This window comes from Hyperolius riggenbachi, chromosome 4 (genome assembly GCF_040937935.1).
Source record: "Hyperolius riggenbachi isolate aHypRig1 chromosome 4, aHypRig1.pri, whole genome shotgun sequence".
NCBI lineage: Eukaryota > Metazoa > Chordata > Amphibia > Anura > Hyperoliidae > Hyperolius > Hyperolius riggenbachi.
Genome location: NC_090649.1, coordinates 501,960,062 through 501,981,858, shown reverse-complemented (window position 1 = coordinate 501,981,858; position 21,797 = coordinate 501,960,062). Strand labels below are relative to the sequence as shown.

The following is a 21,797-nucleotide window of genomic DNA, read 5'->3' as shown; positions in this document are numbered from 1 at the left end:
AAAATATGATAAAATGTTCTATTTCTCAGATAATAGTCATTAAAATAATGTATATATACAGTATATATACAGTAATAGCTGTGCTTAGTCCACAAAAATGAAATAAACCAATCAAAATTAGTTACTTGTGCTGCATCAATAAAGCAGTCCCCGTATTTTTAAGGTCAGATATACATATCTGATTGTGACTGTATATATGATGTGTACACAGGAATCTCTTATATATACTGAATAACATCTATGCTGTAAGTATAAAGCCTGATGTGTAGCTGTGTCACTAATAGAGATGGTCAATGAGATGGAAATAATTCTGCATTGATGCTGATTTATGCAAATGTACGCACTCCCTTTGCTGATGAAATCAAATAATTTGATATGTTGTTAATATTTGGTTTGGTGACTACAAATTAAAGGGTACCTGAAATGGATGAAAAGAAAAGTGTTATACATACCTGGGGCTTCCTCCAGCCCCCTTCAGGCTAATCAGTCCCTCGCTGTCCTCCTCCGCCACCTGGATCTTCTGCTATTAGTCCCGGTAATTCAGCCAGTCAGCGCAGTCCGGCCGCATGCCGCTTCCACAGCCAGGAGCGTTCTGCACCTGCGCAATAGTGCTGTGCAGGTGTAGTATACTCCTGGCGGCGGAGTGTGTGCATGTGCACTACGTCAGACTGGCTCAAGTACCTGGACTCATAGCAGAAGATCCAGGTGGTGAAGGAGGACAGTGAGGGACTGATTAGCCTGAAGGCGGCTGGAGGAATCCCCAGGTATGTATAACACTTTAATTTCATCTGTCTCAGGTTTACTTTGTTACACAGTAGTACTATACTCTACATATGCACTCCCCACAGAGCTGCAGGGAATCCACTGAGAATGTTGTGCACATTGAACACAGAGGTGTTGTCTATCACCCATAAGCCTAGGGCCTGATCCGTGTTCAGATTGTGCATGAAGAATGTGTAATAGAGGAAGAATCTCCTCATTCCCCTGCAGAGTACCTGCACATCATTCTTACATGTACCCACAGTTACATTGCCTAGGGCCTGATCCATGTTCAGATTGCGCATGAAGAATGTGTAATAGAGGAAGAATCTCCTCATTCCCCTGCAGAGTACCTGCACATCACTCTTACATGTACCCACAGTTACATTGCCTAGGGCCTGATCCATGTTCAGATTGTGCATGAAGAATGTGTAATAGAGGAAGAATCTCCTCATTCCCCTGCAGAGTACCTGCACATCACTCTTACATGTACCCACAGTTACATTGCCTAGGGCCTGATCCATGTTCAGATTGCGCATGAAGAATGTGTAATAGAGGAAGAATCTCCTCATTCCCCTGCAGAGTACCTGCACATCATTCTTACATGTACCCACAGTTACATTGCCTAGGGCCTGATCCATGTTCAGATTGCGCATGAAGAATGTGTAATAGAGGAAGAATCTCCTCATTTCCCTGCAGAGCACCTGCACATCATTCTTACATGTACCCACAGTTACATTGCCTAGGGCCTTTTCCATGTTCAGATTGTACATGAAGAATGTGTAATAGAGGAAGAATCTCCTTATTCCCCTGCAGAGTACCTGCACATCACTCTTACATGTATCCACAGTTACATTGCCTAGGGCCTGATCCATGTTCAGATTGCGCATGAAGAATGTGTAATAGAGGAAGAATCTCCTCATTCCCCTGCAGAGTACCTGCACATCATTCTTACATGTACCCACAGTTGCATTGCCTAGGGCCTGATCCATGTTCATGGATCAGGCCCTAGGCAGTTACATTGCCTAGGGCCTGATCCATGTTCAGATTGTACATGAAGAATGTGTAATAGAGGAAGAATCTCCTTATTCCCCTGCAGAGTACCTGCACATCACTCTTACATGTACCCACAGTTACATTGCCTAGGGCCTGATCCATGTTCAGATTGCGCATGAAGAATGTGTAATAGAGGAAGAATCTCCTTATTCCCCTGCAGAGTACCTGCACATCACTCTTACATGTACCCACAGTTACATTGCCTAGGGCCTGATCCATGTTCAGATTGTACATGAAGAATGTGTAATAGAGGAAGAATCTCCTTATTCCCCTGCAGAGTACCTGCACATCACTCTTACATGTACCCACAGTTACATTGCCTAGGGCCTGATCCATGTTCAGATTGCGCATGAAGAATGTGTAATAGAGGAAGAATCTCCTCATTCCCCTGCAGAGTACCTGCACATCATTCTTACATGTACCCACACTTACATTGCCTAGGGCCTGATCCATGTTCAGATTGCGCATGAAGAATGTGTAATAGAGGAAGAATCTCCATATTCCCCTGCAGAGTACCTGCACATCACTCTTACATGTACCCACAGTTACATTGCCTAGGGCCTGATCCATGTTCAGATTGTACATGAAGAATGTGTAATAGAGGAAGAATCTCCTTATTCCCCTGCAGAGTACCTGCACATCACTCTTACATGTACCCACAGTTACATTGCCTAGGGCCTGATCCATGTTCAGATTGCGCATGAAGAATGTGTAATAGAGGAAGAATCTCCTCATTCCCCTGCAGAGTACCTGCAGGGGAATGAGGAGGCCTAGGGCCTGAGGCCTAGGGCCTGATCCGTGTTCAGATTGTGCATGAAGAATGTGTAATAGAGGAAGAATCTCCTCATTCCCCTGCAGAGTACCTGCACATCACTGTTACATGTACCCACAGTTACATTGCCTAGGGCCTGATCCATGTTCAGATTGCGCATGAAGAATGTGTAATAGAGGAAGAATCTCCTTATTCCCCTGCAGAGTACCTGCACATCATTCTTACATGTACCCACAGTTACATTACCTAGGGTCAGATTGTGCATGAAGAATGTGTAATAGAGGAAGAATCTCCTCATTCCCCTGCAGAGTACCTGCACATCATTCTTACATGTACCCACAGTTACATTGCCTAGGGCCTGATCCATGTTCAGATTGCGCATGAAGAATGTGTAATAGAGGAAGAATCTCCTCATTCCCCTGCAGAGTACCTGCACATCATTCTTACATGTACCCACAGTTACATTGCCTAGGGCCTGATCCATGTTCAGATTGCGCATGAAGAATGTGTAATAGAGGAAGAATCTCCTCATTCCCCTGCAGAGTACCTGCACATCACTCTTACATATACCCACAGTTACATTGCCTAGGGCCTGATCCATGTTCAGATTGTACATGAAGAATGTGTAATAGAGGAAGAATCTCCTTATTCCCCTGCAGAGTACCTGCACATCACTCTTACATGTACCCACAGTCACATTGCCTAGGGCCTGATCCATGGTCAGATTGTACATGAAGAATGTGTAATAGAGGAAGAATCTCCTTATTCCCCTGCAGAGTACCTGCACATCACTCTTACATGTACCCACAGTTACATTGCCTAGGGCCTGATCCATGTTCAGATTGTGCATGAAGAATGTGTAATAGAGTAAGAATCTCCTTATTCCCCTGCAGAGTACCTGCACATCACTCTTACATGTACCCACAGTTACATTGCCTAGGGCCTGATCCATGTTCAGATTGCGCATGAAGAATGTGTAATAGAGGAAGAATCTCCTCATTCCCCTGCAGAGTACCTGCACATCACTCTTACATGTACCCACAGTCACATTGCCTAGGGCCTGATCCATGGTCAGATTGTACATGAAGAATGTGTAATAGAGGAAGAATCTCCTTATTCCCCTGCAGAGTACCTGCACATCACTCTTACATGTACCCACAGTTACATTGCCTAGGGCCTGATCCATGTTCAGATTGTGCATGAAGAATGTGTAATAGAGTAAGAATCTCCTTATTCCCCTGCAGAGTACCTGCACATCACTCTTACATGTACCCACAGTTACATTGCCTAGGGCCTGATCCATGTTCAGATTGCGCATGAAGAATGTGTAATAGAGGAAGAATCTCCTCATTCCCCTGCAGAGTACCTGCACATCACTCTTACATGTACCCACAGTTACATTGCCTAGGGCCTGATCCGTGTTCAGATTGTGCATGAAGAATGTGTAATAGAGGAAGAATCTCCTCATTCCCCTGCAGAGTACCTGCACATCATTCTTACATGTACCCACAGTTACATTACCTAGGGTCAGATTGTGCATGAAGAATGTGTAATAGAGGAAGAATCTCCTCATTCCCCTGCAGAGTACCTGCACATCATTCTTACATGTACCCACACTTACATTGCCTAGGGCCTGATCCATGTTCTTTGTTCCGGTTTGTACCTTTAACAAGTACTCTTACCAAGGACTAGTTTTAGTCTAAAGGGAATAAATATAGTAGTCTACATATCCTTCTCACTTCAGTTGTCTTGTAAAATTCCTAAGCGTTGGCAGTTCAGAGACGAATTTCACGTTACATACTGTTAATCAACAAAATTGTAATATGCAAATTAGAGGAGTCGGAGGAATCCTAAACTGAGGAGTCGGAGTCGGTGGATTTTTGGATCGACTCCACAGCCCTGCTTTATACAGCTACAGCTTTTCATTGCTATGAATTACCAGCCTTGTATAATAATGTCACAGTCACAGCCAGAGAACAGGCAGATGTTATTACATCATTGTTATTTAGCACTGCTGGTTGCTGCAGTCTATGGAGTGTTTTACATACAAGCCATTTACTTAGGAACTACCGCCATCTAGTGGCAGAGAAACAATATGCACCTAATGGAAATGCTGCAAACCTACAGTATATACGTCCAAGGAAATAAAAAAACAAGATCTACTTACCTGAAGCTTCCTCCAGCCCCTGAGAGCAAATCGGTTCCTCGCCGCAGCTCCGGTGTTCTGGGGTCCCCTCCATTGGACCTCGCCAGGTTGGGATCTTTTGCGCCTGCACTGAACACTCCAGGCCACGTTCGTGCGATCATGAGCAGCACGCTCGCGCAGGTGCAGAAATTCCCAATCTGGCAAGGTCGCATCTCCAATAGAGGGGATCACGGGACAGATCGAATGCCAGGGGCAGGAGGAAGCCCCAGGTAAATACCCTAATTCCCTATAAACTAAACCAGCCTCGCCCACAGCTCCATCAGTGCCTAGACATTCTGAGTCCCCTGTAGCAAGTGCTCATGGGAGTTCAGTCTGGGGAGGAGGAGGCTTTTTCTGAAGGAGGAGAGGATTTCAGAGGCCAGGGGGGCAAAGAGGGGAGGAGAGAGGAGTGGAGTTTTCACAGGCTAAAGGGAGGAGATGCAGAGCAGCTTGCCTGTGTGTAATGATAAGAAGCAGAACATGGCTGCTCTCATTGTATCACAAGGATAAATAATCATATACTGTTGAAACTGTTTGCAGCTAGATTTGCTGTGTAAACGTTAGTTGTAAACTTTAATCTAAACTTTAGATAAGATTTATAGACAAGGTACTTGTTATAGTTCGTTTTTCATCTCGGATCCGCTTTAAGGGCTGGTTTATTGTTTTTCTTGCTATTGTTATATTGCAGTTCTGTGTGTCCACTCAGTGCACATTAGCTGCTGGTCACAGGTGTGCACAGTGCTGTTAGTGTTGCAGTACCATGCAGAATAGCCCTCATAATTAGGGCTGGTTTCATGTTTTTCTATCTATTGCTATATTGCAGTTCTCTTCTCTGTGTCCAGTGCACATGTTAGCTATTGGAGACCGGTCTGCTGGTCATAGTAGTGCACCGACTAGATAACCCAATAATCCTTCACCACCACTACTGACATCATCTAGTATCTGACCACTACTGCCCCCTGTATAGAGCCTGTATTGTGAGTGATTGTTGGAGATAGTATAAACATTCAGTTCCCGCAGCTGAGAGCCCAGAACCACTACTGGCATCTAGTATTCACTACTCCCACCCCCCCCCCCCTATAAGGACTCACAGGCTTCATTGTGATACGCAAGCCCCTTCACTGCAGCCAGAAAAATTAGGCAGGCATGTACACACACCAGAAAAATTATTATAGCGGCCACTGCTAGCAGCAGCCTTAAAAATTCAGGAATCCACCTGGAGTCCCGGACCCTGTTGGTGGTGGCGGAGAAGGCAGTCAAGCGCCCTGCAGGCAGAGATGCTGTGTGTGGGGACGGACTTAGTCTTGGGGCAGGCCAGGCAGCCAGTCACACGGCGTGCAGGCAGAGATGCTGTGTGTGGGGACTGACTTAGTCTTGGGGCGGGCAGTAGCCCTCCGGGATCCATGTCTCATTCATTTTGATAAAGGTGAGGTACTGAACACTTTTTTGACCTAGGCAGTCTCTCTTCTCAGTGACAATGCCTCCAGCTGCGCTGAAGGTGCTTTCTGACAGGACGCTTGCGGCAGGGCAAGACAGAAGTTGGATGGCAAATTGTGACAGCTCTGGCCACAGGTCAAGCCTGCGCACCCAGTAGTCCAAGGGTTCATCGCTGCTCATAGTGTCTACATCCAGACTTAAGGCCAGGTAGTCAGCTACCTGCCGGTTGAAGAGTTGGTGGAGGGTGGATCCGGAAGGGCTAAGGTGAGGAGTTGGACTAAAGAATGTCCGCATGTCCGACATCACCATGAGATCGCTGGAGCGTCCTGTCCTTGCCTGCGTGGACATGGGAGGAGGAGGAAGATTACTGGCAGTGGCACCTTTATTCCGTTGTGCTGTGACATCACCCTTAAACGCACTGTAAAGCATAGTTGCCAGCTTGTTCTGCATGTGCGGCATCCTTTCTGCCTTCAGGTGAGTCAGGGCCGGGCCGAGGCAAGAGAGGCTCCAGCCTCAGGGCGCAGTGTAGGAGGGGGCGCAAAACTCACTCAGCTACCATTTCCCTATTGTGTGTGAAGCAGAGAGAAATAAGAAAAGGGGATACATGGCAGTGACTGCAAGCCAGATAACTAGAGATTAAGGTGTTTGGAGGATTGGGGGCCCTAGGGCGCCTTTTAGTCTAATAGCAATCAGTGTGTGACGGGTGGGGTGGGAGGGATGGGGAGGGGCCACTTAGTCTAATAGCAATCAGTGTGTGACGGGTGGGGTGGGAGGGATGGGGAGGAGCCACTTAGTCTAATAGCAATCAGTGTGTGACAGCTGGGGTGGGAGGGATGGGGAGGGGCCTCTTAGTGTAATAGCAATCAGTGTGTGACAGCTGGGGTGGGAGGGATGAAGGGGCGCACTTTGGTGTCTCAGCCTTGGGTGCTGGAGGACCTTGTTCCGGCTCTGAGGTGAGTTGGTAACATCTCCGCCACTTTGTGCTTATACCGAGGGTCTAGTAGCGTGGCTACCCAGTACAGCTCATTCCCCTTGAGTTTTTTTATATGGGGGTCCCTCAACAGGGTGGACAGCATGAAAGACGCCATCTGCACAAAGTTGGATCCAGACGTACTCTTCATCTCCTCTTGCTCTTCCTCAGTGATGTCAGGTAAGTTCTCTTCCTCCCCCCCCCCAGCCACAAACAATACCACGGGAAAGTTGAGCAGCACAAGCCCCCTGCGACGCCTGCTGCGGTTGTTCTTCCGCCTCCTCCTAAAAAAAACACCTTCCTCAGTGTTCTCCCCATAATTTTTTTGCAGCCGGGTGGCATGAAAAAGTAGCCACGGGGGGCAGCAGGGGAATGCAGGGCAGGCGCAACTCTGCTTACAGCATAGGAGAAGGATGAGGAAGTGAACTGATGACAGCCGGGTGCTCATCAAAATTAGCCGGGTGCAGCACCTGGCTAAAAGAGCCTGGGGAGAACACTGTTCCTCATCATCTGACTCCTCTTCCCCACATGACTATTCCTCCTCCTCCTCCTCCCTCCTCTGTGCTGCCGCAGGTGTTGAGGAAACATCTGGTTCTGAGAATTGATCCTACAACTCTTCCTCCTGTTCCTGTAACTGTTCCTGTTCACGTTCCTCCACAGCTTGATCCATCACTCTACGCACGGCACGCTCCAGGAAGAAAGCATATGGGATCAAGTCGACGATGGTGCCTTCACTGCGACTCACCATGTTTGTCACCTCCTCAAACGGCCGCATGAGTCTGCAGGCATTTTGCATGAGTGTCCAGTACTTCGACAAGAACATCCCCAGAGTGTATCCTTCTACTGTAGTTGTAGAGATACTGGTTGACGGCTTTCTCCTGTTGTAGCAGGCGGTTAAACATAAGGAGGGTCGAGTTCCAGCGAGTCGGGCTATCGCAAATCAAGCATCTCGCTGGCAAGTTCTTTCTCCGCTGAATATCGACCAAGAGTGCCATGGCCGTGTAAGACCGCCTGAAATGCCCACACAACTTCCTGGACTGCTTCAGGACGTCCTCTATGCCTGGGTACTTTGACACAAATCTCTGAATTATTAGATTCAGCACATGTGCCATGCAGGGTACATGTGTCAACTTTCCCAAATTCAAAGCCGAAATGAGATTGCTGCCGTTGTCACACACCATCTTGCCGATCTCCAGTTGGCCACTGATCCACCTATTTGTTCAGAGCAGCCAGGAGAGCTGCTCCAGTGTGACTCTCCGCTTTGAGGCAAGACATGTCTAAGATGGCGTGACACCGTCATTCCTGGCATGCAGCATAGGACCTGGGGAGATGGGGCTGTGTAGCTGGAGATGAGATCGCAGCACCTGTAGAGTAGCACTGACACTCAGCCAAGGAGCAGGAGGAGGATGACAGCGAAGAGGATGTAACAGGAGGAGAGGAGGTGGCAGGAGACCTGCCTGCAAGCCGTGGAGGTGTCACAACTAGGTACGCTGCACAGCCATGTACTCCATGCTTCATACCTCCCAACTTTTTGAGATGGGAAAGAGGGACACTTAAGCCATGCCCCCGTCACACCTCTGATCACACCCCCGTCACACATACCATTAACATTACATAAGAAAAATATGTTGTTTTATAATTCAAACCACACTGGTCCTTTCTATCCTGGTTCATTTTTCTTCATATTAACATTTTAAAATTAGTAATATATTAATAATAATGGGAATAACGTTTGAGTCAATCAAACACATTTTTTAGTAGAAAAATATATATATTTACATAGAGAGAGGGGCAAGGTCCTGAAAGAGGGACACATGAAGAGGAAAGAGGGACAGGGCTCCGAAAGACGGATTGAGAGCTATGATGCTTGCCAGTGGTCACCAGGTTGACCCAATGGGCTGTGTAAGTAATGTACCTGTCCTGACCGTGCTTGGCAGATCAGGCATCCATGGTCAGATGGACCCTTGACCCAACGCTGTGTGCCAGAAATTACACCACTTGCCTTTCAACTTCATAGTACAGTTTGGGTATCGCCTTTTTTGAGAAATAATTGCGGCCTGGTATCTTTCACTGCAGTGTCCCAATGGCCACAAATTTCCGGAAGGCCTCAGAGTCCACGAGCCGGTATGGTAACAGCTGGCGAGCTAAAAGTTCTGCCAAGCCAGCTGTCAGACGCCGGGCAAGGGGGTGACTGGCAGACATTGGCTTCTTCCACTCAAAGATTTCCCTCACGGACACCTGGCTGCTGTGGGCAGAGGAGCAGGAACCACTCAAGGTGAGAGGCGGAGTGGAGGAGGGTGGCTGTGAAGGTGCAAGGGAGAAAGCGGCTGAAGATGCTGCACCTGAAGGAGGAAGAGGAGAAGGAGGGTGGCTTTGCTTTTGTGTGCTGCTTTTCCTCAGGTGGTCTTCCCATTGCAGTTTGTGCCTTTTCTCCATGTGCCTTCGTAAGGCACTTGTCCCTACGTGGGTGTTGGCCTTTCCACAGCTCAATTTTTGGTGGCAGAGAGAACAGATGTCATTGCTCTGATCTGAGGCTGACACACCCAAAAATGTCCAAACCGCTGAGCCCCCCCTGGGGTGATGGCACTATGTTGGCGTCAGCAGCTGACGTTGAAGGGCATGTTGGTTGGCTGTCCATAGGTGGCGATACATACCGCCAGACACTACCACCAGCTGTTTCTGACAATGAGCTCCCCCTGCTTCTTTCAGGAACACGTCTCCTCCTACTCCTCTCTGACTCCCCTCTGAACTGTCCCCCTGTTCATCTACTCTATTGGGAACCCACGTGACATCCATATCATCATAAACTGCACAAACAGCAGGTACGTCATCATCCTCCTCCTCACATCTTACGTCCATAGTGTTGCCTAACTCAGACATATGAGGTGGTGTAACTTGCTTAGCGCCTTCATCTTGTTGTAACAATAATGGCTGTGAATCAGTTATTTCCCCACCAAATAACTCCTGCGAAGTGTCAAATGCAGCGGATGTGGTGCTTGTAGTAGAGCTGGTGGCTGCAGAAGATGAGGTGTTCTGTGTTAAATAGTCAACCACGTCCTGACAATCTTGGGAGTTGATGGGACATGCCTTCTTCTGAGCACTGTACTTTGGTCCAGGGCCGCACGAAATCACGTCAGCACGACCTCGGACAGACCTGCCGGGTGACCTGCCTCTGGGTCTGCCTCTGCCTCTTGTTTTGTCCATATCGGGGGGATGAAATGAAAGGTATGCACTGACTTGACTAATACAATGTGCAGTCACACAGGTGCAGTGAAAGGTATGTAGTGACTGGTATTACAATACAATGTGCAGCTGTCACACAGGTGCAGTCATGGGTATGCACGGACTGGTATATTAAACAGCGTGCGGTCACACAGGTACTGTGAACAATTATGCAATGACTAGTATTACAAATTTGCAGCTGTCACACACACGGGTACCGTGAACAGGTATTCAGTGACTGGTATATAATATAACACTGAGTGCGGTCACGTAGGTGCACTGAACAGTTATGCAGTGACTGGTATCAATACAATGTGCAGCTGTCACAATTATGCAATGACTAGTATTACAAATGTGCAGCTGTCACACACACAGGTACCGTGAACAGGTGCAGTGACTGGTGGTATATAATATAACACTGCTTGTGGTCATGTAGGTAGGTGCACTGAACAGGTATGCAGGGATTGGTATTACAAATGTGCAGCTGTCACACACACAGGTAGTCACTGAATGTGCTGGGCCTGGCAGTGGCACAGAAGGAATTACCGAGGCTGTATATGGAACACAAGTGTCAGTGGGACACACACACAAAAAAAATAGATCACAAGAACAACATTAGCTCTCAAAGAAGCTGTTGAGGATGAGGAGTGCTTTTTAGCAATAAGATCAGCAAGAAGGAGCAACCTAACAAGCCTAACACAAGAGCCTAACTAAGCTTTCCCTATGTCAGCAGGTTCCTCTCCCTTCTCTAATTACTGCAGCCACACGATTGAGTGAAATGGCAGACGCTGCCTGCCTTTTATAAGGGGGGGGGGGGGGCTCCAGGAGGGAGTGTAGCCTGATTGGCTACCCTGTGCCTGCTGACTGTGATGTAGCGGGTCAAAGTTGAGCCTAATGATGTAGAATAGGAGGCGGGTCGAACTCGCATATAGTTCGCGATTCACCACGAACGCGAACCACCGGACTTTACACGAATCGGTTCGCCGGCGAACAGTTTGGGGCATCTCTAGAAGAGGGGGCTACACATGGAATGGGTGGGGCTGCTGTACATGGATGTTACACATGGAAGAGGGGGATGCACATGTAATGGGGAGGGGCTGCTGTACATGGATAGTAAAAATATAAAGAGCAGCTGACTCTTGGGTGCATGTAGGAATCACTTTATTATAGAAAAGCCAAAGTCTATATCAAAATATCAACCTGATAAAACCACATATATGTTACAATAACAGTGTAATACCCCAAGAAACTTAACCACTCCTAAAAACCCCTATAGGACTTTGCCTGCTTTATACACCATGCATGATTCCACTGGCATGACCTGGAGAGGACTGCGATTGAGTCCAATGACAATATGAACAAGCAATAGTGTATGTATGTGAGTCAGATGTCATCTGAGGGTTCCTGAGAGATCTTGGATTTTTCTGCTTTGCAATTGGGCCCAGTTTTGTCATCCGCTGAGCTTGTAGCCAAATGGTCTAACTGGATGTATGCTGATGATGATGCTCCTGATGAACTCTGGTTCCATCTAGTACACACGGATGAATTTCATGAACCAGCTGACAATTGTACATATTTTTGGAGAGCTTGGAGGACTGCAGCCTCTATAAGCTCTTTTTTGTGCAGTTCAGGGTGTCAGTGCAATGGCCTCCTATAGGGGTTTTTAGGAGTGGTTAAGTTTCTTGGGGTATTACACTGTTATTGTAACATATATGTGGTTTTATCAGGTTGATATTTTGATATAGACTTTGGCTTTTCTATAATAAAGTGATTCCTACATGCACCCAAGAGTCAGCTGCTCTTTATATTTTTACTATCCATTTATACTGACATGGTGCATGTGGGAATTTATAATACAGATTTCTAATCTTTGATTTTACTCTCTTGAAGGTGATGTAAATCACCTGGTCTATGAGGTTATTTGCTGTGCGGGTGTTCATTCCTATATATTTTTTTGACATGCTGTACATGGATGTTACACATGGAAGAGGGGGCTGCACATGGAATGGGAGGCAGTGTTGCCAACTCATCCCTTTAATTACTGACACATATGAATTACAGGTTTTGTGGCTAGGTAGATGCACTTAAGGCACTGATTATAGCCCCAGAACCTATGTAATTTAGATTTGTCAGTAATTAAAGGGATGAGTTGGCAACACTGATGGGAGGGGCTGCTGTACATGGATGTTACACATGGAAGAGGGGGCTGCACATGGAATGGGGAGGGGCTGCTGTACATGGATGTTACACATGGAATAGGGGGCTGCACATGGAATGGGAGGGGCTGCTGTACATGGATGATACACATGGAAGAGGGGGCTGCACATGGAATGGGGAGGGGCTGCTGTACATGGATGTTACACATGGAATAGGGGGCTGCACATGGAATGGGAGGGGCTGCTGTACATGGATGATACACATGGAAGAGGGGGATGCACATGGAATTGGAGGGGCTGCTGTACATGGATGATATGCCTGGAAGAAGGGGCTGAACATGGAATGGAAGGAGGGCTGCTGTACATGGATGTTACACATGGAAGAGGGGGCTGCACAAGGAATGGGATGGGGTCTGCTGAACATGAATGTTAGACATGGCAGAGGGGGCTGCACATGGAATGGGGAGGGGCTGCTGTACATGGATGTTACACATGGAATAGGGGGCTGCACATGGAATGGGGAGGGGCTGCTGTACATGGATGTTACACATGGAATAGGGGGCTGCACATGGAATGGGAGGGGCTGCTGTACATGGATGATACACATGGAAGAGGGGGCTGCACATGGAATGGGGAGGGGCTGCTGTACATGGATGTTACACATAGTTACATAGTTATTTTGGTTGAAAAAAGACATACGTCCATCGAGTTCAACCAGTATAAAGTACAACACCAGCCTGCTCCCTCACATATCCCTGTTGATCCAGAGGAAGGCGAAAAAACCCTTACAAGGCATGGTCCAATTAGCCCCTAAAGGGAAAAATTCCTTCCCGACTCCAGATGGCAATCAGATAAAATCCCTGGATCAACATCATTAGGCATAACCTAGTAATTGTAGCCATGGATGTCTTTCAACGCAAGGAAAGCATCTAAGCCCCCTTTAAATGCAGGTATAGAGTTTGCCATAACGACTTCCTGTGGCAATGCATTCCACATCTTAATCACTCTTACTGTAAAGAACCCTTTCCTAAATAAATGGCTAAAACATTTTTCCTCCATGCGCAGATCATGTCCTCTAGTCCTTTGAGAAGGCCTAGGGACAAAAAGCTCATCCGCCAAGGTATTATATTGCCCTCTGATGTATTTATACATGTTAATTAGATCCCCTCTAAGGCGTCTTTTCTCTAGACTAAATAAACCCAGTTTATCTAACCTTTCTCGATAAGTGAGACCTTCCATCCCACGCATTCCCACATGGAATAGGGGGCTGCACATGGAATGGGAGGGGCTGCTGTACATGGATGATACACATGGAAGAGGGGGATGCACATGGAATTGGAGGGGCTGCTGTACATGGATGATATGCCTGGAAGAAGGGGCTGAACATGGAATGGAAGGAGGGCTGCTGTACATGGATGTTACACATGGAAGAGGGGTCTGCACAAGGAATGGGATGGGGTCTGCTGAACATGAATGTTAGACATGGCAGAGGGGGCTGCACATGGAATGGGGAGGGGCTGCTGTACATGGATGTTACACATGGAAGAGGGGCTGCATATGGAATGGGGAGAGGCTGCTGCACATGGACATTACACATGGAAAAGGGGGCTGCACAAGGAATGGGGAGGGGCTGCTGCACATGGACATCACACATGGAAAAGGGGCTGCACATGGAATGGGGAGAGGCTGCTGCACATGGAATGAAAGGCACAAGAAAGTTTGCTTAGGGATGGAAAAGGTATAAATCTGGACAGATATGAAGCCACGCCTCCCAGATAACCATCGGGCCAGGTGTGCAATCCTTAATTCTGATTACTAAGCTATAAGATGACGCATGTAAATGTGTGCCTGGGCTGGACTTTTAATGATTCTGGCAGCAAGATTCTCATCTGCCTAAAATTCTTTGATTAAATATAAGAAACTAGCCAACCCGCGTCGTAGCATACGCCGCATCTATCTATCTAATAGAGTACGTGCCTCAACCTTGAAGCAAGAAGAAGTAGGCTTTCCATGAGAAAATGTATGCGTGCTCAAACACCAAGTTTAACCCTAGCAAGTCTGGCTTTGCAAATCCGGCCTAATTGGCTATTCATGAGGCAATGCTCATGCAAATATGCATTTGCTTTCGCATGCCAAACTATGCAGGGTCAAAAAACCAATACTGCAAAGTGCTCTCTCGCTTCCTGGGAACCACAGCGGCACCCCGGAGTGGGAGGCTGGGTAGCGCAGCCGCCCCCCCCCCCCCCCCAAGCGTGGCCAGCGCTGGGGAGAGCCGTCTGCACCCACCTCCCAATATTAAAAACAGGCACTTACCTTAACGTCCATTGGGTTCTGCTACATGCGCATTAATTTTCTCATGGAAAGCATTTTGTGCAGTTTGTATCCTTTGGAGGCAGGTGGTGGATGGCTTGCTCCGGTGGTGTGAACCCTGGAGTGAGTGCGCCTGTCCTCCCCCTCCCCCCCCCCTCTGGAGTGCTGTATGTGAGCCAGCCCTGAGCTCTAAAGCTCGGGGTGACCCATGCTTCTCTCCTTTCTCATGAGGTGCCCCCAAATTAATGCACATGTAGCAGAACGCAATGGACGTTAAGGTAAGTGCCTGTTTTTAATATTGGGAGGTGGGTGCAGACGGCTCTCCCCGGCGCTGGCCAAACTTGGGAGGGGGGGGGGGTCGTCCACGCCACCCAGCCTCCCCCTCCGGGGTGCCGCTGTGGTTTCCAGGCAGTGAGAGAGCCTGGGACCCTGCGGTCCCCCCAGTTGTATAAAAAGGGGGCATTGGGAATCCTCCCCGTGGCGCTCCTGGAGGCCTGGAGCACACCAAAAACTGCTAGCAGATCCGCAAAATGCTAGCAGATTTTAAAACGCTTTTTCTTATTTTTCTGTAGCATTTCACCTAGCATTTTGCGGTTTTGTAAAGCGTTTTTGGTGTGGTAGATTTCATATATTGTTACAGTAAAGCTGTTACTGAACAGCTTCTGTAACAAAAACACCTGCAAAACCGCTCTGAACTGCCGTTTTTCAGAGCGGTTTGCGTTTTTCCTATACTTTACATTGGAGGCAGAAACGCCTCCGCAATCCAAAAAATGCCTCACCTCGGGAGTATGCGTTTCAGCAAAACGCCTCCCACTCTGGTGTGCACCAGCCCATTGAAATACATTACCCAAGCGTATCCGCAGCCGCAAGTGGATCGCAAAACGCTGCCGAACCGCTCTGGTGTGCACTAAGCCGGATAGTGCTAATGTAGCATGTAGCAGGGTGACTGCATTGTGGTATTGGTTTGTGCATGCATTTGCATGAGCATTGCCTCATGAATAGCCAATTAGGCCAGATTTGCAATGTCAGACTTGCTAGGGTAAGGCCTCTTTTCCATGGACTGTGAATAGGCAGTGAAATGGCTCTCAAACTCTCACAACTGCTCACTGCTGCCTGGTAACTGCTCACTGCTGCCTGGTAACTGCTTGCTGCTGCCTGGTAACTGCTTGCTGCTGCCTGGTAACTGCTTGCTGCTGCCTGGTAACTGCTTGCTGCTGCCTGGTAACTGCTTGCTGCTGCCTGGTATCTGCTCGCTGCTGCCTGGTAACTGCTTGTTGCTGCCTGGTAACTGCTTGTTGCTGCCTGGTATCTGCTCACTACTGCCTGGTAACTGCTTGTTGCTGCCTGGTATCTGCTCACTGCTGCCTGGTAACTGCTTGCTGCTGCCTGGTAACTGCTTGTTGCTGCCTGGTAACTGCTTGTTGCTGCCTGGTATCTGCTCACTGCTGCCTGGTAACTGCTTGCTGCTGCCTGGTAACTGCTTGTTGCTGCCTGGTATCTGCTCACTGCTGCCTGGTAACTGCTTGTTGCTGCCTGGTAACTGCTTGTTGCTGCCTGGTATCTGCTCACTGCTGCCTGGTAACTGCTTGCTGCTGCCTGGTAACTGCTTGTTGCTGCCTGGTATCTGCTCACTGCTGCCTGGTAACTGCTTGCTGAGCACACAGCTCAACAGTCCGTGGAAAAGAGGCCTTAAACTTGGTGTTTGAGCACGCATAAATTTTCTCATGCAAAGTACTTCTTCTTCTTGTTTGAAGGTTGAGGCACTTAGTCTATCATATATATAGATAGATAGATTCATATAAGATTCTTCCTGCTGGTGCCTGTGACAGTCCATCACTTGGCTTGTAGTAATGCAGAACTCCCTGCCGCTGCCCCCTCTGCACCACCCCATCTGAAATCCAACGATAATTACAGAGGAACAATGAACGTCCCACTCTACGATGACACAGAGTGTTACTGTTGTCTGCTCAATGGAAGGGCTGAGAAGAACGATTAATATTTCCCTTTATTCACGCTAAACAGTGAGTCATTCCTTCAACAATGTCATTAGAGGGCGGATTTGACATTAATGGATAGGTCTGTAATACTTTGTCTTCCTCAGTCATGCCAATCTTTATCCTGAAGCTGTAAACTTCCTGTGAGCATACTCACCTATCCCTACAGCACGGCATTCTACAACTGTAACTGGGTATTACGTATAGCATGAAATCATTCCTTCCTGCACCCACAACTCACACCTTCCATTCTGGTTCAACACTTTTTTCCCCCAATCATTTGCTATACCTGTTCAGTAATCCAGCACCTATTCAGTTGGATACCTTGGGCAAGACTCCCTAACACTGCTACTGCCTACTGAGAGCGCATCCTAGTGGCTGCAGCTCTGGCCTAACATTGCTACTGCCTATAAAGCACCCCCTAGTGGCTGCAGCTCTGGCCTAACACTGCTACTGCCTATAGAGCGCCCCTAGTGGCTGCAGCTCTGGCCTAACATTGCTACTGCCAATAAAGCACCCCCTAGTGGCTGCTGCTCTGGCCTAACACTGCTACTGCCTATAGAGCACCCCCTAGTGGCTGCAGCTCTGGCCTAACACTGCTACTACCTGTAGAGTACACCCTAGTGGCTGCAGCTCTGGCCTAACATTGCTACTGCCTATAAAGCACCCCCTAGTGGCTGCTGCTCTGGTCTAACACTGCTACTGCCTATAGAGCTCCTCCTAGTGGCTGCAGCTCTGGCCTAATACTGCTACTGCCTATAGAGTGCCTCCTAGTGGCTGCAGCTCTGGCCTAACACTGCTACTGCCTATAGAGCACCCCCTAATGGCTGTAGCTCTGGCCTAACACTGCTACTGCCTATAGAACGCCCCCTAGTGGCTGCAGCTCTGGCCTAACACTGCTACTGCCTATAGAGAGCCCCCTAGTGGCTGCAGCTCTGGCCTAACACTGCTACTGCCTATAGAGCGCCCCCTAGTGGCTGCAGCCCTGGCCTAACACTGCTACTGCCTATAGAGCACCCCCTAGTGGCTGCAGCTCTGGCCTAACACTGCTACTGCCTATAGAGCACCCCCTAGTGGCTGCAGCTCTGGCCTAACACTGCTACTGCCTATAAAGCACCCCCTAGTGGCTGCAGCTCTGGCCTAACACTGCTACTGCCCATAGAGCGCACCCTAGTGGCTGCAGCTGTGGCCTAACACTGCTACTGCCTATAGAGCACCCCCTAGTGGCTACAGCTCTGGCCTAACACTGCTACTGCCTATAGAGCTCCTCCTAGTGGCTGCAGCTCTGGCCTAATACTGCTACTGCCTATAGAGTGCCTCCTAGTGGCTGCAGCTCTGGCCTAACACTGCTACTGCCTATAGAGCACCCCCTAATGGCTGTAGCTCTGGCCTAACACTGCTACTGCCTATAGAACGCCCCCTAGTGGCTGCAGCTCTGGCCTAACACTGCTACTGCCTATAGAGAGCCCCCTAGTGGCTGCAGCTCTGGCCTAACATTGCTACTGCCTATAGAGCGCCCCCTAGTGGCTGCAGCCCTGGACTAACACTGCTACTGCCTATAGAGCACCCCCTAGTGGCTGCAGCTCTGGCCTAACACTGCTACTGCCTATAGAGCACCCCCTAGTGGCTGCAGCTCTGGCCTAACACTGCTACTGCCTATAAAGCACCCCCTAGTGGCTGCAGCTCTGGCCTAACACTGCTACTGCCCATAGAGCGCACCCTAGTGGCTGCAGCTGTGGCCTAACACTGCTACTGCCTATAGAGCACCCCCTAGTGGCTACAGCTCTGGCCTAACACTGCTACTGCCTATAGAGCTCCCCCTAGTGGCTGCAGCTCTGGCCTAACACTGCTACTGCCTATAGAGCGCCCCCTAGTGGCTGCAGCTCTGGCCTAACACTGCTACTGCCTGTAGAGTGCCCCCTAGTGGCTGCAGCTCTGGCCTAACACTGCTACTGCCCATAGAGCACACCCTAGTGGCTGCAGCTCTGGTCTAACACTGCTACTGCCTATAGGGCACCCACTAGTGGCTGCAGCTCTGGCCTAACACTGCTACTGCCTATAGAGCTACCCCTAGTGGCTGCAGCTCTGGCCTAACACTGCTTCTGCCTATAGAGCGCCCCCTAGTGGCTGCAACTCTGGCCTATCATTGCTACTGCCTATAGAGCACCCCCTAGTGGCTGCAGCTCTGGCCTAACACTGCTACTGCCTATAGCGCGCCCCCTAGTGGCTGCAGCTCTGGCCTAACACTGCTACTGCCTATAGCGCACCCCCTAGTGGCTGCAGCTCTGGCCTAACACTGCAACTGCCTATAGAGAGCCCCCTAGTGGCTGCAGCTCTGGCCTAACACTGCTACTGCCTATAGAGCGCCCCCTAGTGGCTGCCGCTCTGGCCTAACACCGCTACTGCTTATAGAGTGCCCCCTAGTGGCTGCAGCTCTGGCCTAACACTGCTACTGCCTATAGAGCGCTCCCTAGTGGCTGCAGCTCTGGCCTAACACTGCTACTGCCTATAGAGCGCTCCCTAGTGGCTGCAACTCTGGCCTAACACTGCTACTGCCTATAGAGCACCCCCTAGTGGCTGCAGCCCTGACCTAACACTGCTACTGCCTATAGAGTGCCCCCTAGTGGCTGCAACTCTGGCCTAACACTGCTACTGCCTATAGAGCACCCCCTAGTGGCTGCAGCTCTGGCCTAACACTGCTACTGCCTATAGAGTGCCCCCTAGTGGCTGCAGCTCTGCCTAACACTACTACTGCCTATAGAGCACCCCCTAGTGGATGCAGCTCTGGCCTAACACTGCTACTGCCTATAGAGCACCCCTAGTGGCTGCAGCTCTGGCTTAACACTGCTACTGCCTATAGAGTGTCCCCTAGTGGCTGCAGCTCTAGCCTAACACTGCTACTGCCTATAGAGCGTCCCCTAGTGGCTGCAGCTCTGGCCTAACACTGCTACTGCCTATAGAGCGCCCCCTAGTGGCTGCAGCTCTGGCCTAACACTGCTACTGCCTATAGAGCGCCCCCTAGTGGCTGCAGCTCTGGCCTAACACTGCTACTGCCTATAGAGCGCCCCCTAGTGGCTGCAGCTCTGGCCTAACACTGCTACTGCCTATAGAGCGCCCCCTAGTGGCTGCAGCTCTGGCCTAACACTGCTACTGCCTATAGAGCGCCCTCTAGTGGCTGCAGCTCTGGCCTAACACTGCTACTGCCTATAGAGCGCCCCCTAGTGGCTGCAGCTCTGGCCTAACACTGCTACTGCCTATAGAGCGCCCTCTAGTGGCTGCAGCTCTGGCCTAACACTGCTACTGTCTATAGAGCGCCCCCCCCTAGTGGCTGAAGCTCTGGCCTAACACTGCTACTGCCTATAGAGCGCACCCTAATGGCTGTAGCTCTGGCCTAACACTGCTACTACCTATAGAGCGCCCCCTAGTGGCTACAGCTCTGGCCTAACACTGCTACTGCCTATAGAGCGCCCCCTAGTGGCTGCAGCTCTGGCCTAATACTGCTACTGCCTATAGAGCGCTCTTTAGTGGCTGCAGCTCTGGCCTAACACTGCTACTGCCTATAGAGCGCCCCCTAGTGGCTGCAGCTCTGGCCTAATACTGCTACTGCCTATAGAGCGCTCCCTAGTGGCTGCAGCTCTGGCCTAACACCGCTACTGCCTATAGAGCGCCCCCTAGTGGCTGCAGCTCTGGCCTAACACTGCTACTGCCTATAGAGCGCCCCCTAGTGGCTGCAGCTCTGGCCTAACACTGCTACTGCCTATAGAGCGCTCCCTAGTGGCTACAGCTCTGGCCTAATACTGCTACTGCCTATAGAGCGCCCCCTAGTGGCTGCAGCTCTGGCCTAACACTGCTACTGCCTATAGAGCGCCCCCTAGTGGCTGCAGCTCTGGCCTTACACTGCTACTGCCTATAGAGTGCCCCCTAGTGGCTGCAGCTCTGGCCTTACACTGCTACTGCCTATAGAGTGCCCCCTAGTGGCTGCAGCTCTGGCCTAACACTGCTACTGCCTATAGAGCGCCCCCTAGTGGCTGCAGCTCTGGCCTAACACTGCTACTGCCTGTAGAGTGCCACCTAGTGGCTGCAGCTCTGGCCTAACACTGCTACTGCCTATAGAGCACCCCCTAGTGGCTGCAGCACTGGCCTAACACTGCTACTGCCTATAGAGCGTCCCCTAGTGGCTGCAGCACTGGCCTAACACTGCAACTGCCTATAGAGCACCCCCTAGTGGCTGCAGCTCTGGCCTAACACTGCTACTGCCTATAGAGCACCCCTAGTGGCTGCAGCTCTGGCCTAACACTGCTACTGCCTATAGAGCGCCCCCTAGTGGCTGCAGCTCTGGCCTTACACTGCTACTGCCTATAGAGTGCCCCCTAGTGGCTTCAGCTCTGGCCTTACACTGCTACTGCCTATAGAGTGCCCCCTAGTGGCTGCAGCTCTGGCCTAACACTGCTACTGCCTATAGAGCGCCCCCTAGTGGCTGCAGCTCTGGCCTAACACTGCAACTGCCTATAGAGCGTCCCCTAGTGGCTGCAGCTCTGGCCTAACACTGCAACTGCCTATAGAGCACCCCCTAGTGGCTGCAGCTCTGGCCCAACACTGCTACTGCCTATAGAGCACCCCCTAGTGGCTGCAGCTCTGGCCTAACACTGCTACTGCCTATAGAGCGCCCCCTAGCGGCTGCAGCTCTGGCCTAACACTGCTACTGATTATAGAGTGCCCCCTAGTGGCTGCAGCTCTGGCCTAACACTGCTACTGCCTATAGAGCACCCCCTAGTGGCTGCAGCTCTGGCCTAACACTGCTACTGCCTATAGAGCTCCCCCTAGTGGCTCCAGCTCTGGCCTAACACTGCTACTGCCTATAGAGCACCCCTAGTGGCTGCAGCTCTGGCCTAACACTACTACTGCCTATAGAGTGCCCCCTAGTGGCTGCAGCTCT

The 21,797-nt window shown here is 49.8% G+C and overlaps 1 protein-coding gene across 1 annotated transcript in view; it reads right to left on the bottom strand.

The window, feature by feature from the left end:
• Nucleotides 1-11,851: 11,851 nt before the first annotated feature.
• LOC137504879 (mucin-3B-like) overlaps nucleotides 11,852-21,797 on the bottom strand; it is a 28,108-nt gene continuing 18,162 nt past the window's right edge. The window contains exon 5 of the mRNA XM_068233474.1: nucleotides 11,852-11,929. Coding sequence (XP_068089575.1) covers nucleotides 11,852-11,929 — 78 coding nt within the window. The remainder of the gene's footprint in view (nucleotides 11,930-21,797) is intronic.